Source organism: Populus trichocarpa, chromosome 3 (genome assembly GCF_000002775.5).
Source record: "Populus trichocarpa isolate Nisqually-1 chromosome 3, P.trichocarpa_v4.1, whole genome shotgun sequence".
Classification (NCBI taxonomy): domain Eukaryota; kingdom Viridiplantae; phylum Streptophyta; class Magnoliopsida; order Malpighiales; family Salicaceae; genus Populus; species Populus trichocarpa.
This window is the reverse complement of record NC_037287.2, coordinates 10,326,664-10,345,289: the sequence shown is the minus strand read 5'-3', so window position 1 is coordinate 10,345,289 and position 18,626 is coordinate 10,326,664. Positions and strand designations below refer to the sequence as shown.

At 33.0% G+C, this 18,626-nt stretch overlaps 4 protein-coding genes across 6 annotated transcripts; 3 read left to right on the top strand and 1 right to left on the bottom strand.

Moving 5' to 3' along the window:
• Nucleotides 1–112: 112 nt before the first annotated feature.
• LOC7471620 (vesicle-associated protein 1-2) lies at nt 113–4,528 on the top strand. The gene is made up of 8 exons (XM_002304235.4): nt 113–353; nt 443–513; nt 701–782; nt 889–1,004; nt 1,100–1,264; nt 1,359–1,409; nt 2,449–2,526; nt 4,075–4,528. Exons 1-8 carry the CDS (start codon nt 302–304, stop codon nt 4,183–4,185), a joined length of 726 nt encoding a protein of 241 aa, XP_002304271.3. The 5' UTR covers nt 113–301; the 3' UTR covers nt 4,186–4,528.
• Nucleotides 4,529–4,657: 129 nt separating this feature from the next.
• Nucleotides 4,658–6,147, top strand: LOC7471619 (small heat shock protein, chloroplastic). Of its 2 annotated transcripts, XM_052451528.1 has the most exons (3): nt 4,658–5,167; nt 5,566–5,923; nt 5,973–6,147. In XM_052451528.1, the coding sequence occupies exons 1-3, from the start codon at nt 4,933–4,935 to the stop codon at nt 6,109–6,111; spliced, it is 732 nt and encodes a 243-aa protein (XP_052307488.1). In that variant the 5' UTR covers nt 4,658–4,932; the 3' UTR covers nt 6,112–6,147. The 2 variants fall into 2 exon arrangements, with proteins under 2 accessions (XP_052307488.1, XP_002304270.1); XM_002304234.4 differs by having other exon boundaries at nt 4,857–5,167; nt 5,566–6,147.
• Nucleotides 6,148–7,902: 1,755 nt separating this feature from the next.
• On the top strand, nt 7,903–9,662 carry LOC7461973 (heat shock protein 21, chloroplastic). 2 transcript variants are annotated; one of them, XM_024596862.2, is made up of 3 exons: nt 7,903–8,279; nt 8,369–8,476; nt 9,121–9,662. In XM_024596862.2, exons 1-3 carry the CDS (start codon nt 8,042–8,044, stop codon nt 9,447–9,449), a joined length of 675 nt encoding a protein of 224 aa, XP_024452630.1. In that variant the 5' UTR covers nt 7,903–8,041; the 3' UTR covers nt 9,450–9,662. The 2 variants fall into 2 exon arrangements, with proteins under 2 accessions (XP_024452630.1, XP_002304269.1); XM_002304233.4 differs by having other exon boundaries at nt 7,907–8,279; nt 9,118–9,662.
• Nucleotides 9,663–13,890: 4,228 nt separating this feature from the next.
• On the bottom strand, nt 13,891–14,955 carry LOC7461972 (VQ motif-containing protein 22). The gene has a single exon (XM_002303314.4). The coding sequence runs from the start codon at nt 14,761–14,763 to the stop codon at nt 14,071–14,073; it is 693 nt and encodes a 230-aa protein (XP_002303350.1). The 5' UTR covers nt 14,764–14,955; the 3' UTR covers nt 13,891–14,070.
• Between the last annotated feature and the right edge of the window lie 3,671 nt (nt 14,956–18,626).

Sequence of the window (18,626 nt, the reverse complement as noted above, 5' to 3'; positions counted from 1 at the left end):
TGAATATATCATAATTAAAAAATAAAAAAATTATTTTTATACATTTTTAAATAAAAAACAATTTACTCAACAACCCCAAACACCCCTTACACATCATAAATATAAGAAGTAACAACACATTTCAATTCCCAAGCCAAAGGCAAAAGCGAAGCCCATCCCTTCCCTCGCCCCTCTTGTCTCTCTTTCTCTCGATCTGTCCGCCCTTCGATCCATCTCGTTTACAAAACCAAACAGATTCTTATATTTGTTTTTGGATCAATTTTTTTCGAACACCAGTTACTTTGTTTTGTTTGACGAGAAGATGAGCACGGGAGAGCTCCTCGGCATCGAACCTCTTGAGCTCAAATTTCCCTGTAAGTCACCGATGCACGGTTTCCTTCCTTCCCTTCTTCATCTTTCTTTATTTCTGCGTTTGATTTCCATGTATTTTTTTTTGGATTAGTTGAATTGAAGAAGCAGATCTCTTGTTCTCTTCAACTCTCCAATAAAACTGATAATTATGTCGCTTTCAAGGTAAATTGATTTCCCCCTTCATTTCTTTCTTTCTTTATTTCTGTCTGTTTTGTTTTTTATTCATTTGGATCAAAAGGGTTCCTGTCGCGAAGCTCAGCAATAACAAGAACAGTAATGAACTCAAATCCAGTATTTTACAATATAGATTTGTGGGATATTCAAATCTCTAATTATGTTTGATGCTTAGGTCAAAACAACAAATCCCAAGAAGTACTGTGTCCGACCAAATGCTGGGATTGTGTTGCCTCGCTCCACCTGTGATGTTATTGGTGCCCATTTCGTTCATTTTATTATAATGTTTTTTTTTTTAAAATAGACTTTCTGTGATCTGATTTTTAGTGCTGCTTTGTAATTTTTTGCATTGATTTGATTTAGTTACGATGCAAGCACAAAAGGAAGCTCCTACTGACATGCAATGCAAGGACAAGTTCTTGCTTCAAAGTGTAAAAACAAATGACGGTGTCACTGCAAAGGATATTAATGCAGAAATGGTAAACTATGTACTTACATTTAATTTATTTACTTTGCACGTGTGTTTAGTTATGGATAGTGGGGTTATGGCTTGTGGTGATTTTTGGTTGTGCAGTTCAGTAAGGAGGCAGGGCATCATGTCGAGGAGTGCAAATTGAGAGTGCTTTATGTTTCTCCCCCTCAACCACCTTCTCCTGTTCAAGAAGGGTCTGAGGAAGGGTCATCCCCCAGGGGTTCTGTGTCGGACAATGGGAATGTTACTGGCACTGATTTATCTACTGTGAGTACATGAGACTATCTTTTATTGATGTTGTCATTGTGACCTTCCATCATCCTAAAGGTATCGATGCCTTGCTTTTTGTTGGTGAACATAGGCAACAAGGGCATTTGTTGAGCGGCTTGAACCTCAAGAAAAATCTTTGGAGGTAAAATTCAGCTGCATTTGTTTACTGATAAAAAATTTACATGCCTTGTTGGGTAGCTTTGCTAGCAAGTTCAGTTGTATTTTCATGGATAGGAGCTACTATATGTGTACCTCACCCTATTATACATGTATAAGAACTGTTCCTCCAGCTTTTGTTTAACTTATGGTTTCTAAATCAGCTAATCACCCATGTCATTTATCAAGGTCCCTGTTGAGTTACTGACAGCTAATACATTCTACATCTATACTGAAATGGTTAAGGATGAGGTCAAGCTGGCTTTGGTCTCTATTTGACCAAGGTGGTCTGTGACAATGTTATTTTCTTCTTTATATGGGCTTGTTTGGACCCCTAAGCTATTACTTCTGCATAACTCGCAATCGAGCTTTTAAGTTCTAGTGACATATCACTTGGTGTTTGAAGCATATGGGTGTTGATGATCGCTACCTGATTTTAATTAGGTTTATTGGAGTGGTGAAATAATTGGGTGTAACTTCAGTCCGGCCAGGATTGCTGCAATGATTGTTTATTCTTTCTGTAGTTATGACTATAATGTGATATCCATCAAATTAGTATTTTCTATCTTCCATTTGGAAAGTTGCAATTTTCTGGTAGACTTTTTATCTAGTTTTAACTTTGCTGTAATTTTTGTCACATTGGGGTTCCTTCTCTAGAGACATTCCTATTTCTTTCTTTCTGTAATTCATCCTAGATGGATAGATTGAATTCCTTTTCATGTGCTCCTGTGAAATTAGATTCTAAATCTATCTATTGAAATTTAATGTTTATGGTTGATACTCATCATGTCATTTATTTGTGAGTAATCATAAAAATAGTAATCTATGCAACTCTCTCTCTCTCTTCCTCTCTCGCCCCCACTCACCCACACACGCACTTGCTATGTGGTTTAACTTGCCATTTAATTCTGTATATGCTGTTATGCTACAGTAGGATTGCATCTGGTGATTTTTTTTTATGAATCGCATGTTGTGATCAAGGATGTGATAAATTACTCTGTAATAAATACTTTGCTTAATTGCAGGCAAGAGCCCTTATTTCAAAGCTGACTGATGAGAAGAATAACGCAATTCAACAAAATAACAAGCTGCGTCAAGAATTGGTGAGTCATTACGTATCATTTGGCAATTCTCTTGTAAGGTTAGATTTTAGGAGATTCAATATTCTGAGTACAAGTCTTGACTTCTCTGTATTGTTTTGTCTCCTTGCCTCTCATTTTCTATGTCCTAGTAGAAGGTCATGTTTGTCGTGGAAAGTGAGAGAAGTGGAAATAATGAAACTATACAGTCTGTCTCTCCTGTCCTTTATTCATATGAAATTCAACCAGAGGTGGCTAAATTTCTGAAATCTGAACATTATTCACTCTAAAATTCTTGCATTACAAGTTAAATATACTTGTAGGTTCTCCAAATCTGTAATGACTATCAGTCCTGGATAGACTACTAATAGAACCGATGCTTTACCTAGGAAAATAAGACATACAATCTGCAACAACATCCTGTTGCTGATATTCTGGAATTTTACACAATGCCAATATATGCTAAAAATTAGAACAAGACTCAATTCTATTCTCAGAACATCATTCAAGGTCCTTTGCCCATGATGCACAAGTTTTGGAGCTCCAAATCAATGCTTGAGCAACAGAATAAGCTTTCCCACCTTCTTATAGTAGTGGACAGGCTGAAACCAGTTACTTTTTCAGCAAACACCAGCATCAGTATCTTAAATTTTTTTTCTTTGGATTTTTCCTGCCTATTTTTAACCATCAAACCGTATCTCCATTTTTTCCTCGGTCAGTAATTATTTGACTTCCAGCTGTTTTTTAGTGAATTTTACAGATATTGCCTGATGTGGGATGAAAATGATAGGTGCTAGTATTGTTGGGTTGTACACGTTAGCTGCATCTCGTCTATCATACTTTTTGTTTGTAATTTTTTTTAGGAAATCCATGTTGACACTTCAGCATCTTTTGCTATGTATTCCTTTTTCTCTAGTCATCCTTCATTGAAAATTTTATCATCCCTGTAATTACTGCTTTATTAATCGATTTGTTGTGAGGTTAATCTTTCATAATATGTGCCCTTTCACCCAACTATTAATGGAAATAGTAAAGAAATTTAAAGCTATGGTGCCATTTAGGCTTGATGGTTTTATCATAAGCTCCTTAAGTTTGAAACAGAGGGTTGGTGCTTATTATAATGTAATTAATATACTATCATCACAGGACCAATCCAAGTAAAAGGACATGTTATGCACCTGGATACTTTGATGGGATGTTTGGTTTGTAATTAGGCTTGGTTTCCGTGACTTCTTTTGTACTTTTATCCATTATACTTTCTGCTATAATATTTACTATCTCATCTTTCCCATTTATTTTTGCCTTCTGTTTCAGTTTCACCATTTTAGCTTTTCCTTGATTTTCCTGTCCTCAGTTCACTCCATAAGTGAGTTTATTAGCTGCAAGTTTGTATAATCAGTTGCCTAAGGACTGCCTTTTTTCTTTCCTCATTCAATCTCTTTAAGTTAGAAAGCTCATATGTAAGAAAGAAAGTTACGAAGTTTTTTATTGTGATTATTGCTGTATATGCCTTTCTCCCAATCCTATGATCTTCAACAGCAGTACATAGTTGCTTAATAACTTATGATGCAGGAACTCCTGAGACACCAAGGCAACAAAAACCGTGGTGGTGTATCGATAATGTTCGTAATCTTTGTTGGCTTGCTTGGCATATTTTTGGGGTATCTCGTGAAGAAGACTTAAGCAGTTGCCCTCTATATATCTTTGGCCAGCAGTTTCTTCATCTTTCCTTTCCTCACCAGTCAAAGAATGATGATGAAAGGAAAAGAAACTAATGAACAGAACTTGGTGGATTTCTTAGTTTTCTGCAACTAGCAAAATTGTTTAGGTCAGGTGATATGTTGTATGTAGCCGCCATGCGGTGTGACCTGTGCTTTTATTGACACCTTCATGAAGATTCTTTTTGTAACCTAAGGTGGATGATTATGCCCCCTCCTCCCCCCCTTCAATTTGAGTGATTCTGGTAATGGGATGCTAAGAACTATTCATAATCTACACAATTTCGTTATGCTGGAAAAACCAGTGAGATGCATGGTGTTATTAGCAAATTCTATTATTTTTCATAAGCGATTTACACGCAAAATTATTATGTTCGGATTTAAAGTACTCGTTTTCTTTTTTGATAATTTTTTTGAAAAATAACGAAATAATTATACGATGAATAGAAGGATACTTTCATAAGAAAAGCCCCAGAAAATATGAAATCCGGAATTCTATCGTGTAAAAAAAGGTGGTGAATTCACTTGTGTGCTGATGGAGGTAATTCTAGAACATTGTTTCTCCACCGCTCTGGAACTTTCTGTTCCCCTCTCTTTTTGTCGAGGATGATTCTAAGCTTCTTATATAATTAAACCCACCCACCCCTCCAAGTTGCTGCACCACCTTAAACCCCACGCCAAAACAAGCAACTTTTCTCTAGTCCAAAACAAAATGGCAACATCTGTCGCTCTAAGGAGAGCCACCGCTTCTCCTCTGTTTGCTAAGCTCACCAACCCTGTTCGTTCCGTCTCTGTTTTTCGTTCCTTCAACACTGATTCTCAGTCTCAGGTCGCCAACACCGGAGGCATTGCCCCAGGTGACTATGGTAGGGTCGAGCTTGATCGCCGCAGTTCCTCTGATCGTAGCCCTGCTCGCCGTGGTGATACTACTCCAAGTTTCTTCTCAGGTACCTGTTATATTTAAGCAAGATTTTAAATTTCCACAACTGCCTGGCAAGAAATCACAGGTGATCGGACTTTTCAACAATTGAGTGAAACACCTGATCATTAAGCACTTTTCAACAATTGAGTGAAACCCCTGAACATTAAACATTTTCAGTAGTTTCATTTGATTAGTAATTAGAGGACAATATACTTGAGGCTTCTTATCAAACTTGGATAGGCTCTGTGATTCGATTTAAGTTAATTCACTCATATTTCCTGCAACAAATTTTCCATAGGAATTTTATTACAAATATCTTTTGTAGTTTTTGTATATAATGCAACACAAAGAAAATTGTCCAATCCAAGAAATGTAAGATCTGATTTATTTATTTAATATAAATACTTTTTTTTTTGTACACAGATGCGTTCGATCCACTATTCCCAAAGAGGAGTCTAAGCCAGGTCCTGAACCTAATGGACCAGTTCTTGGACAACCCTTTCCTTCCGGCTGCCTCACGGGGTGCTGGAGCTTCGATTGCAAGGCGAGGTTTTGACGTGAAGGAGGACGAGAATGGTCTTTTTATATGCATGGACATGCCTGGGCTTAGCAAAGAGGATGTAAAGGTGATCGTGGAGCAGAATACCCTTGTCATCAAAGGCGAAGAATCGAAGGAAGGCGATGGGAGTGGAAGGAGGAGGTACTCTAGCAGACTCGAGTTGCCTTCAAATCTTTACAAGCTTGATGGGATTAAAGGTGAAATGAAGAACGGTGTTTTGAAGTTAATGGTGCCTAAAGTGAAAGAGGAAGAGATGAAGAACGTGCACGAGGTTAAGATTGAGTGAGGTTTTATTATTTGACAGTTGGTTATGTAGGGGATGTTCTAGCTCCGTGTCTTCGTTTGTTAATCTTTCTTTAGGGTTGCTGCTGCCGCCATGGAAGTCCTGTACTGTGCAGACCAAAAGGTGATGTTTAGATGATAAATAAATTGTAAATTAAGCTCTATTTATGCTGCCTTAATTCGTTATGTATTTCATATAATTCAACGAGTTATTGATTTTTAAAAATAAAAGAATATGTAAAAATCAACATAATAATTATTAGATCTTGTGATTAATAATTAAAAGTGCAAGTGAATTATTTATAGAATAATTTAAATTTAATACATATTCTTTAATGTTAGTGCATGCTATCAAAAATAAGAAAAAAGGGTTTAATTATGCTTTTTCTATCGCGGATAAACGATTTCAGTTTACATTAAACAGAAAAAATATGTAAATCCAGACGTTACATCACATGAGAAACTATTTATTATTGTAAAAAAAAACTTTTATTATAAAAGAAATAGAAGGGATTAATTTAAAATAATAAAGGGACATATTTAAACACCTTATATAACTATAGGGACCAAAACAAATTTTAGAGGGGCCATGGCCCCCTCCCGCCTCTTTTTAGCTCCACTATTATGCCTATAAACTAAAATTCAATTTCAATTAGGTTTTTGTACTTCTCAACCTTTACAATTCGATCCTTATGCTTAATTTCTTTTGCATTTCAAGATCTAGATTTTAAGAAAGGAGACATAAGTGAAAAAAAAAAAAAAAACCAGGAAAGAGAAAGTTTTAGTTAATCATATTCCATCCATAAGAAACATGGATATTAATGTTAATGGATCCTTCTTAAAAAAGGAAGTTCATGTTAATGGGCCTTGCACAGTTGCACCCATGGCCTAGGCGTGCAAGCCTGCCATCCAAGTCCACCACCTCACTTTTTTATTTTATTTTTTGTCTTGATTTTTTTTTTCATGTTAAAAGCCACTTATTTTCATTATATTTATAATAAATTGATCATTTTAAGGTCTTTAATTTATATGCTTATATAGTTTTAAGTTAAACTTTAAATTTCAAAATCTTAATGCGATGTTTAGTAATGAAAAAATTGTAATAAAAAAACAATAATTAAGTACATTTAAGTTTTGTTCTATATGATGAACTTAATGCATGTAAAAATTTAAATTTCACATTTAAATTTAGAATTTTTATAATAGTATGCATTTATTTATTTGTGATTTTTTTTAAATATAACTTGTGTTATGTAAAATATATTTTGTGATTGTTCGAATTGCTAAAATAAAAAATATATTTATAATCTGCCTACCAAAAAGTTATTTGATTTTTTTATTCAATAGTTGTATCATGTTTAAATTTTGTAACCAATCGATTTAAAAGGTTCTGTTCTGAGTTAATTTTATTATTTTTTTGAGTTTTCTAATCTGTTTATGTTAGTTTTTAAATTTATTTAATGAGTTTGAGACAAATTACATATTTAGTAATAAGATTGTGATTTAAAATTTGTGTGATATCCTATTTAACATAATTTTATGATATTTATTTTTGTTGTGTTTCTTATTATGTTGTTTCCATCCTCGTCGCTTTGGATTGGTGGGTTTTATTTAGAGTATGTTTTTGAATTTGATTGAATCGAGTTTCTAAAACGTTTTGACTTTTTTGTTTTAAATAAACTTTTTTGATATTTTTAGATTGTTTTGATGCGCTTACATCAAAAATAAATTTTAAAAAATAAAAAATTATTTTAAATTAAAAATTATTTTAAAACACAATCTCTACCAAACTCTTTTAACAGCCATTTAATAGCCATGGATAAAATTATTTATATATCTAATTATCTGATCAGGTAGGCCTTTAAAATCACTGGAGCATATCAAATTTTTATAAACTGGGCTCCGCAAATTCCCGTAGCCCAAAACAATATCCTTTTATGGAACGCCACCGGTCCCATTAGCTGAGAAATTGCGTCGTCGTCACATTTCATAAACCCTAAACCCTAAAAAATAAAATAAATCCCCCCATCATCAAATCAATAATCCCATTCCCCTGTAATGGCTTTCTCAAGATCAGCACTCATCTCCAGGCTTCTCCGCTTGAACCACCCTCGCCCCGCCGTTACCTCCGCCCGCTCTTTCCACGCCACCACGTGCACGCTCAGCGCTCCACCCAAAGATGACCCAGCCGATTCCACTCAAAGCCTCGAACAAAACGAAGATATGGAAACTCTTGCAGAGAAAGCTTCAAGAATGATCAGTGATATGAAGGAGAAAATAAAGTCCATCAATCCAGGTTATAATCATTACTAATTTTTTGTTATTTATTTAGTTTCTGTTTCACTGTAAAAAAAGTAATAGTTGATAAGTTTAACTGCTTGTCAGATTTTCAATTTCCGAATTTTGATAATCGTGAAGACTTTGAAAGCCTAACGAAGACAGCACATCGGATGGTCAGTGATATGAGAAAGAAAATAAAGGCTGATCATCCAGGTTATTTATCTCTTATCACTATCTCTTTTTGTAAATTTTGTAGAGCGATAATCATGGGCAGATTCTGCATTTTTTTCTTAAATGTTTCAGTTTAGGGTTTAAAAAGACTAATTATTGAGTTGGCTATGCTTTTCTTTCTTTGAAGAATTTTTGGCCTTTTGTTTTAAGGGTTATCTCACTTGTATCTTCTAACCTTGCTTATTTTCTTCAGTGCTAGAACCTTTCGTTGATTTATTTTATTGATTAACCCTTGGATTATCTTATATTTATATTATAAAGTTCTAGTTCTACCTTTGAGTTTTGAAGCGAGGCTATCAGCTTTTTCTTTCTTTCTTTTTTATTTTGATGTTGATAAATTTTGAATGAAAATGTTATACGCTAGGAGTAAATTTTCAAAGTGCATGATTTTTTCTGTGGTGTTAGTAGAAACTTTTCTGGGAGAGTTTACTAAGAGAAAATATTGCTATTCATTTCGAATTATATATAAATTCCACTTGTAAAACCACCCCTGGTAATCATTGTTGTTCCAAGAGCATGAAGGCTAACAATGGCTGAGCCAGGGCTTTTTTCTGTAATGGACTAGTAATGCCTCCCTCTAATCAATTTTTTGTTTGTGTGTTTTGGAATTCATTCAATTTCAGAAGTTAGCCCAAAATTTTGGGAGGTGCTTTACTGGCATCCCTTTCAAGATGAAGGAAATCAACTTCCATATGACGTGAAAGTGGAAGATGATTGTTGGTATGGGAGGGTTGACATGCCTGGAATTGGAAGCAAAGGAGTGAGGGTGTGGTTTGAAAACAACACTTTGCATTTCAAAGGTGAAGAGAAAGATAAGGGCCCGTTTCATGGTGCTAGAAACTATTCAGGCAAATTTAATATCCCTGCTAGTGAGTATCAGATTGATAAGATTAGTGCTGTTATGAATGACGGGGTGCTTAACATTGTCATTCCCAAGATCGATGGTGCTTTATAATTCGTACTCTATTTTTTTTCTTAGTAGTTGGTTGTGAATGATTTGAAGTTGGTCATAGTTTAGAAGACCCTAGTGATTTCTGTATGTTTTAGCAATGCTTTCTTTCATGTAACTATATAGGCAATTGCTTTTGAATGAGTGATTCTTTTCTTTTCAGATGATTTGAGAACATTATCCCAAAGTGTTAATGTATTGAATGATTTGCTTGTCTAACTGAATTGCATTCCTAGTTTGTTTATCAATTTAACTGCTGATTTGGTGGTTATTTAGCATTAAGTATTCATACGATTTACAATGAACCAGGCTTCCACATCATGGTTTATAGTCAAAGTCCCTTAAAAACATATTTTTAATGTCAATTGTGTTTTTGTTTGAATTGACATTGGTTATAATTCAAGTATGTTTGCATTAAAATGGAAACTATTTATTGAAGGGATTTGTTTTTTCATTGAATCTTCAAGCTTCATAGTTTAGAGAGTGTGATGAAAGTGTTTTTGTAAAAATGATTTTACATGTGTGTTTAGCATTTTGTTAGCTTTTTTAATCGTTGACTTGTTTGAAAAAATAGATTTAAGAAAGCTATAAAATACAGCTTTTAGTGAGCCAAGATTTTTTTTAAAATAACATATATTAATTAACCAAATATTTTTAATTTTTAAATATGTGGTTAAAGCAAAACGCCGAAAGCTAGCTACTCCTGGAATTCTTGCATTTCATCAAAGTTTCACAATGGTACATAATGTATTTGTTAGTTTAATAAGTGAAGTAATCAATCGGTTGATTATACATAACATTATTATTATATTAATGTAAATATATATTTATTATTAATAAATACTTAATTTATCTTTAATATTTATATAATATTAGATTAACGAATGTAATATTTGATTTATGAATTTAGAGTAAAGATAAAGTCCATGAGACAAAAATACTTTGTAAATGAAATTATAAAGTTGTTATAATTATGAGATTCATATTACATCAAAGCATTGTTTCTAAAATGTTCTTGGTCGATATTCTCTTAAATACTGAATATTTATTAAAGTTGTAGAGATTAGAGTATATTATATTCTTTTTTTTTTAATGAAAGGAAACAATTATTCTCATAAGCTGAGGTATAAGAGATGTCTAGAACTAATATGTAGGTGCTTGTCAAAAAACATGTACACTGAACTGACTTGGGTGAGAATTTTGTAAGGAGAGATCACTTATGTCTATGAAAAAGTTATGTGATTCTTAGACTTGAGATCACTAAGTTATATTATATAGAGAATGTTATGCTTTGATCATGTTACACGTTATCTTAATCGAGGTAATGAGAGGACAGACATTGGGTATAAAATTAAACTATATAAAAATACTCGAGTGATTAAAAGATGATTCTTCACCTTAGGTGAATTAGAAAAAATATTTTGAAAAATCCTTGACTAAGGTGGAATGAGATTTGAAAAGAGTTTCAAATCTTATTTAAATTATCAATGACTATAATGTAGAGAATAAACATGATTTAACATGATAAACATACTCCATGTTTTAATGTTAAATTGAAACATTATTAATAAAAGAATATTAATTAAACTGAGAAATCAGTCGCTGATGATTTATAATGTAAAACATGAAGCAAGGCCTTGAGTAAAACAACTAATTAATCATGGAATGTGTTTAGAAGTCGAAAGCATGAATACAAATTACATATATTTGGATATGGGGTTGACATGTGGCCTAAATGTTCTATTGGATTCGGATGAGAGACAACTTTTAAAAAATCTATTTGCCTAACTAGCCCATAATTTAGCCTCCAATATAGGCCTAGAGTGTTCATACAACCTAACAATGCAACACTCTTGAAAAAAGAGGCCAGCTTACTCGAAGGCACAAACTTGGACACAAACATTTCAAGAAACACAAGCCTAGACAGGAGAAACCCAACTTTGAATCATTGCACCTTCTCTCTGTAAAATAGGTATTTAGCATTAAATACTCTCGCATTATTCCATCATAACTAGGTCCATAAAACAATGTTAAGGATTATGATATCCTAAAAAATCCAAATAGTTTAGAAACACGGTTCTTGGGTTGAATAATTGGTTAATCAATTAATCTTAGCAATCTCATATATTCTCCTTAACCAAGGTGGTTAATAACTTGTACTTGGTGCTTAGTAGGCCAATGTAGCTTTTGATTAGTACCTGTAAAAGGTCCCATCTGGTAGATATGAGAACTCTCAAATGCTTAAGTAAGTATCTTTTTAGAGAGAGAAAATACAATAATATTCTAGAGAGAGATGTTATGAAAATATGTATGTAGTAGAGAATAAAGATTGTGAACCTTTATTTTGAAGGATCCATTATGTATTTATAGCTCATGAATCTTGTCATTTTATGGAGAAGCGGAGCTGGAGTGTAATTTCACATTTGATATTTTAAGTTGTATTATGAGTTATATTCCACTAATTTTATCTAGCTAAAAGTTGGAGACATGAGAAGCCATGAAAGATTTGAATACATTTAATGGTGTTAGTGGAGTGTAAATTTGTTTAATTAAGCCTATTTGCTGAGAAATAATTCCTCTAAGATTTATATAAAAATCTATGGAACTGATGACGTTAGATAGCCTACCTTGTTGGCCTGGCAGCGCGTTAGGCCAAGTTGCTGGGTCTAGTAGGTGTCAAATTTAAATTGTGTCTGGGTCTAGTAGACGCCAAACCTAGGTTGCACTTAGGCGTAACTAATTTTCAAACCCACACGCTGGGCTTGACAGCACCAGACCTAGCAACAATTTGATTTGGCATTAGCCAAACTCAGATTGCGTCTGGGCCTATCAGGTGCCAGACCCAGCCACATTTGGGTCTAGCTTTGGCCAAACCCAACAACACTTGGGTCTGGCCAACGCCAGACTCAGCTCAATGTGCTCGAGAATACGAGAAAAATATTATCTGTATGTTTTTCTTGATCCAACATTTTTTTGGAAAGAACTTATATAAAAATATACTAATAAATCTTAATTCATCACAATGGATGACCTACATGATAATATCTTTTTCATTAAACAATGAACTATCAATCATAAAAGGCTATTATCTCAAATTATTGTTATTAAAGCAAGTGTCATAGTGTGTTCCTTACTTTACCTCTATCCGCATGCATGTTGGCATGGTTATTAAAGTAATTATAATGTTGGCATGTTGGCATGGTTCAAGGTTATACAAATGATGTTGAACCATTAGATAATATAGAATATAACTTCATAAATTCTCACTCCATAAGCTTTAATGCCAAGAATTATTTGTGCATTTTCTTATTATCTTCTTTATTATATTTCAATAAACATAAACACTATATAGTCTCCAAGACTTCATTACTCATGTATTTTTGTTAATTTAAAGGAAAAACCATATTGAGACTCTTATAATTTGATCGATTTTTCGTTTTACCTTTGAGATAGAACAAGAAAGAACAGGAGAGGGAGTGTGAGAGGAGGGGGAGGCTATGTTTTGAGAGGACTGAGTGGAGCTTAATTTTAGGGTTTTCTTTTATACTTGTTAGCATTTTATAGTAGAGTTTAATACTAGTTGAACTGATTCAGTTTTGCTAAATTGATTTTAGATTTTTGAAACCGAAATCAAACCAAAGTTTTTTTTAGGTTTTCTAAACGGTCAATTCGGTTTGTTTTTCTTTGTTTGATTTTTTCGGTTATTTTTTGTTTTCTTAGTTTAATTGTTTTTTTGCTCACCCCTAATTTTTATCTTGGTTAAATTAGGTTTATATTTTGTTTTTTTTAAGAGAGAGGGAGAGATAATGTGTTTGGAGAGAGAGAGTTTTTGATTTTCTATTTATAGGTGTTTATATATATATATATATATATATTAAAGACTAGTTTAGTCATTTCATTTGATTTGAAAATTTGGATTCACCAGTGTAATTTTTCAAGATATAAAAAGAGAGCAAAAAACAATCAAACCAATAGGAAACTCGATATAATTTTCTCTAATTTAAATATTGGAGAATCATGCAATCCCAACAATGGATTATTTTGCAGTTACTCGTGATTTTCAAGTTCAATAATTTGTCCTCGTTATTTTTTAGCCCAGTCATATTCCCTTGGAAAGGCCTTGATCCAGTAGGGTTTTTTTATTATTTATTTTAGATTTTTGATGTCTTATTTTTTAAATTTTGTAAATATTTCGTACCCACAAAGACACAGTTCCCAATTTTACCTTTTCAATATTTTCATTAGAAAAAATTCATTATTTTCAGAAAATGCTTCAAGAATAATCTAAAAGAAGACATACAGCCACTCCAAAAAAAAAATCCAAGCTCCTCGTAAAGAAAAATAACTAAATATAAACGTTAATTTTTAAAGGAAAAGTCATTCACCATCCCATTGAGGAGCACCCTGTGCTGTCGCACATGACATAAAGAACAAAAATGCAATCCAATCATCACAAATAATCATCTTAAAATTGTTTGTCATGCCAGCAGTTTCAATACAACCACACAAAATAACCCTTCTTTGCATACATGCGTGTGAAAATGATGGATAAACATACAATATGGCTCTCTAAGAGAGGGAGATCCTGAAAACAATACCTCGTCTGGTATATGGTTAAGTACTATCCCTAAAAGCAATCGATATTGTTCATGTTTTCATCGGAGAAAGACTCGTTAACAAGCTCTTGCAGAGCAATATCGTCCATATTGAAAAGCCCATAATCAGCTGGCATCTCTAAATGTGGTCCAAGGTCACTAGAAACCGAGGAGTAACCATTGCTATTAGGAAGATTATCAAGTGAAACATTGCATCCTTGGTCCTGGTGCAGTTGCTGTGCATTTTGCCTCGGTTGCTGCATCTGAGATAGTCGTCTATGATAATAGCTGTTGCCAAGAGGCTCCGTTTCTGCAGTAGCACAGCTATGGTTTTGTGCACTTCCGAGTCCAAAATTCAAGTTGATCGGGCCCTTGTGGCTCCCAAATGAAATTGAGGTACTAGGAGGACAGCCAGTGAATTGTTGCACTAAGGCTCTAAAATTAGCAGTGCTGGCATTGATGAGGGTTGCTGGCGTCTTCTTTGAAGCTCTAGACCTCCTTGTGACTGGCTTCGACACACAACCTTGAGGGGTCAACCTCTGATCACCAGTACTTGATGTAATCGATGAGCTGTTTGGATTTATGATATTATCAGATGCACCACTTGTTACATTAACAATGGTGGCATCCGAGAATACAAAGGAAGATGTTGCCTGTCCATGAATGCTGCCCTGTTGATAGAGTTGCACCCAATCACTCGACTGACTAGCCATAGTGTCACTCATGGCGGCTTTGATTTGTACTCTTCAATTCTCGGTATGATGCTGTATCAACGTGTTATTTAGCATGGAAAGGAACAAACATGGAGGCTAGTCATATACATGCCGAGGAGACAATCTTCGGTCAAAGTAAAAGTGCATACTTTTCACCATTCCTTGGGAGAGAAACAAAGACTGTGCCACTTCGGGCCTTAGTGTAGCTTCCTCGAAGCAACATCTGTTTTCGTCACCTTAGACTTATAGTAGGTTGTTTTTGGAGCTATTTGAGATGGTCTTAGCATCTTGTTTATATTATTAATATAGGATCATCCGAAGGATATTTTATTGCATGCATGGAATCATCCTAACAATTAATTAATTAATCCAACATATTTTATTGTACTAAATCATTTTTCTTACACCGTTTCCTTTGGATGGACCGAGTTGTGAATCAAATTAGAGTATGTATTTTATATAGTTTTCATATCTTTCACCAACATATAAATTTATCATTCTCTCTATACATTAAGATCCATAAAAAAATGATTTGATTTAATGACGTGTCAAGTTATTTAAATTATTGCTATTTGCTAGGTCGATCGGGGCTATATATGCAGACAGATAAGTCTCCATCGCAGTACTGACTTTGATTTTTCAACCCAAGACACTGACGTTGAGAGGCTCGTAAATCTCTAACATAACGTGTACACCCAGCTCCCAAGTCTCTTTTGAATAGAATCAAACATCCAATTAGGTTGTCCCTTCAACACAAGAAACGTCAACAAGCCATTCAAATATTTCCCTTCTTTTTTTTCTTTTTCTATAAATATGAAAAAAAAAACCCATCCCAGATAATTAAAGGCAGCTTAGTTATCAAGAGAGATCATTTTTATCAGATTATCAAAAACTTTGTAGATCAGAATGGACCCATGAATGATTAATTTACCTTTCAACTGGGCTATCCAATGGTGTATATATATAACTAATTAATGAATAATTAATTTAACTCTTAAGAGCTTGTTTGATATAATAATAACAATTATTTTTTAAAGTATTTTTTTTATTTAATAATGTATAAAGATAATATTTTTTAAATTAATTTTTAATTTTAGCACATCAAAATAAACTAAAATCATATATAAAAAATATTTTTTTAATAAAAACACTTTAATTCCAACAATAAAAACAAACATAACTTGGCTGCCTAATCTTATATAACTAATTCTTATTCTCTAATCGGAATTAGTTATTCAGCACATGGTACTAACGATGTTATTTGTCATTAATTTATTTCTTAAATCTTTTTACATGAAACAGGACATGTAGCAGGAATATCAACACGATCAACAATTCATTAATTTTCACGAACTTGTTTTTTTATGGAATACCCACCATAGACGTAAGTTTCTTGGAAGCTCCAGCTCTTATGTCAATGTGAACATGTAATTAATTAATGAAACCAGCTAATACAAGATGGGTTTGAACATAATATATACCCTATTCAGTATTCGATTTTTTTACAAATTGATGACTTGTCATTAATCTCCAGAACATTTGTGCCATCACTCTGGCCCTACAGATTAATTAAGTAGTAGTATCAGAGCAATCAATGTATAATTAGCGTTTCATAAATGGACCTGATGATGATATCGAAGTCTGTGACCTAGGCATTGATGTATTTCTGATCTTGTTTAAAGGATTAGCCAGGATTATGTTCCCACCTAAGCCAAATGGAAACGAAGTAAATGCCTAAAACAAGGCCTCTGCTGATCTCTAAAATTAAGGGTCAATTCAGGAAATATGATTCCAACAAGGTTTAGCCATTAATTAGCTTGCAAAGTAAGCAAGTGTAAAAGATGTGATTTTTACCGAGTCAATTAAATCATTAAAATTCTTTATATTTTAATGGAGTTTTATTAAATTAACATTTTATTAGATTTAATTAAAAATTCAATCTTAAAATTTTTAGATTAATCTCTCATACCAGATCAGATTTAACAATTATTATTGCAAAAGCTATGTTAAAAGGGTATGGTATAACTTAACCATGAAGGCATCAAATTTCCCCTTCAATTGATCTTTCTCCTTATCCTCTATATTCAGCTGGTACAGTTCTTTCTTCCAACAGAAAAGGATTCTTGCAATTCAATTCTATTTGTTAGAGAATAATATAAATTATATCCTGAAACCTCACCTAACAGCTTAAACTATTGGGTTGAGATAGTTCTTTGATATGATATCAGAGTCTTGATGACCAAACGGTCACGAGTTCGAATCTCACCATCCCCATTTATTTGATAAAAATTAAGCATAAGGTAATGTGAGTCAGTGCAAGTTTCGAGTTCAAAGAGCTTTAACTTGAGGGGGTGTGTTAGAGAATAATATAAATCATATCCTAAAACATCACCTAACAACTTAAACTATTGGGTTGAGATGGTTCTTTGACACTATTATAATCCTATTCAAAGTTCGAAAATTGAAAACATGTATATATAATATATATTTACCACTCTGATTGTTAAAATCCAAGACTTAGCATGATATATCAATTTCCATTTTCGCTAAACTATATTTTTGCCTTTGTAGATTCTTGAATGCTCCACTTCTATCCCCATAGTTTATAATTTCCTAATATTACCCCTATAGTTATTAAAAAGTTCCAATTTTATCATTTATTACCACATAACTAACAACAAGCTCACTTTGTTTTGTTCATATTTTGTTTTAGTTTTTCTAATTTTTCCTCTTAAACCCCCATAAAAATGTTAGAATCTCCATAAAAACACTTAAAAAAAACTCAAAAACCAAATTGACAAAGTAAGTTATGTAATTATTCAGAGCAAAATTGGAACTTTAGTAAAGTAGAAGGGTAACGATGAAAACATTTTAAACCATATAGGAAGGAGTGGAAATCTCTTCGTTTTAGGTGACCTAATGCAATTACGTTGAAAAAGAAAAAAAAGAGATGAAAATAGAGTTAATTACAACTTAGATCCTATAGTTTAATATAATTAATTAGTTAGTCCTTACAGTTTTAAAAATCATTATTTCATCCTTGTGGTTTTAAGTACACTTGTGACTTGGTCCTTTTGACAAGTCGACATCTTTTTTTACTATTCTCTTGAAGAGAGAGAAGGAGAGAGAGAGAGGTTGAAAATTTTACTTACACATGAAGGTATCTCTGAAAATATGGATAGTCAACTTTGGTCAAAGGAGTAATTAATTATTTTCAACAGCGCAGTTAATAATTAATTAACTATGATAAATCATAGGGACCAAGTTGTAATTAACTAATGAGAATACATCTGCCTAGGTTGGTGAGGTTTTGGACAGTATCGTTAATATTGATTTTGAAAATATTTTTTATTTTAAAATGTATTAAAATAATATTTTTTATTTTTTAAAATTTATTTTTGATATTAACATCCTAAAATAATTTAAAAATATTAAAAAATTATTTTTTAAAAATTATTTTTAAAACACAGCTTAACCTATAATGTGAGAGCACACTTAGAGTAGGGTGGTGGCTTGGACTAAAAAGTAGGTACACAACAAAGACAGGTGAAATAAGTCAAAGAACATGAAACCCATAAAATATTTAAAGATCAAACCTATCATATTTGATTTTTTTACATGAATCATAACCAACTTTTTTTCTATGTTTGACTTGAAATGTTAATTTGATGAATCCGTGGGCATATTTTGCTCGGGCCGGGCCCTTGCTGGATTTGAAATAGAGAAAACCTGAGCCTGCAATTAGTTCAATGAAATTTTAGTTAAAGGATGGACAAAACAAAAAAAAAAAAAAATAGTGGTTTTAGTTGAAGGATGAATAAAAACAAATTATTAATGACGGTAAAAGATATAAAAAATATAGGCATTGCATCGCG

Coding starts and splice junctions, on each gene's coding strand:
- LOC7471620 (XM_002304235.4), top strand. CDS start 302: ATGAGCACGGGAGAGCTCCTCGGCATCGAACCTCTTGAGCTCAAATTT. Junction 783..888: donor CTCCACCTGTGATGTTATTG/GTGCCCATTTCG, acceptor GATTTGATTTAG/TTACGATGCAAGCACAAAAG. Junction 2,527..4,074: donor ACAAGCTGCGTCAAGAATTG/GTGAGTCATTAC, acceptor CTTATGATGCAG/GAACTCCTGAGACACCAAGG.
- LOC7471619 (XM_052451528.1), top strand. CDS start 4,933: ATGGCAACATCTGTCGCTCTAAGGAGAGCCACCGCTTCTCCTCTGTTT. Junction 5,168..5,565: donor TACTCCAAGTTTCTTCTCAG/GTACCTGTTATA, acceptor TTTTGTACACAG/ATGCGTTCGATCCACTATTC. Junction 5,924..5,972: donor ATGAAGAACGGTGTTTTGAA/GTTAATGGTGCC, acceptor AACGTGCACGAG/GTTAAGATTGAGTGAGGTTT.
- LOC7461973 (XM_002304233.4), top strand. CDS start 8,042: ATGGCTTTCTCAAGATCAGCACTCATCTCCAGGCTTCTCCGCTTGAAC. Junction 8,280..8,368: donor AATAAAGTCCATCAATCCAG/GTTATAATCATT, acceptor ACTGCTTGTCAG/ATTTTCAATTTCCGAATTTT. Junction 8,477..9,117: donor AATAAAGGCTGATCATCCAG/GTTATTTATCTC, acceptor ATTCAATTTCAG/AAGTTAGCCCAAAATTTTGG.
- LOC7461972 (XM_002303314.4), bottom strand. CDS start 14,763: ATGAGTGACACTATGGCTAGTCAGTCGAGTGATTGGGTGCAACTCTAT.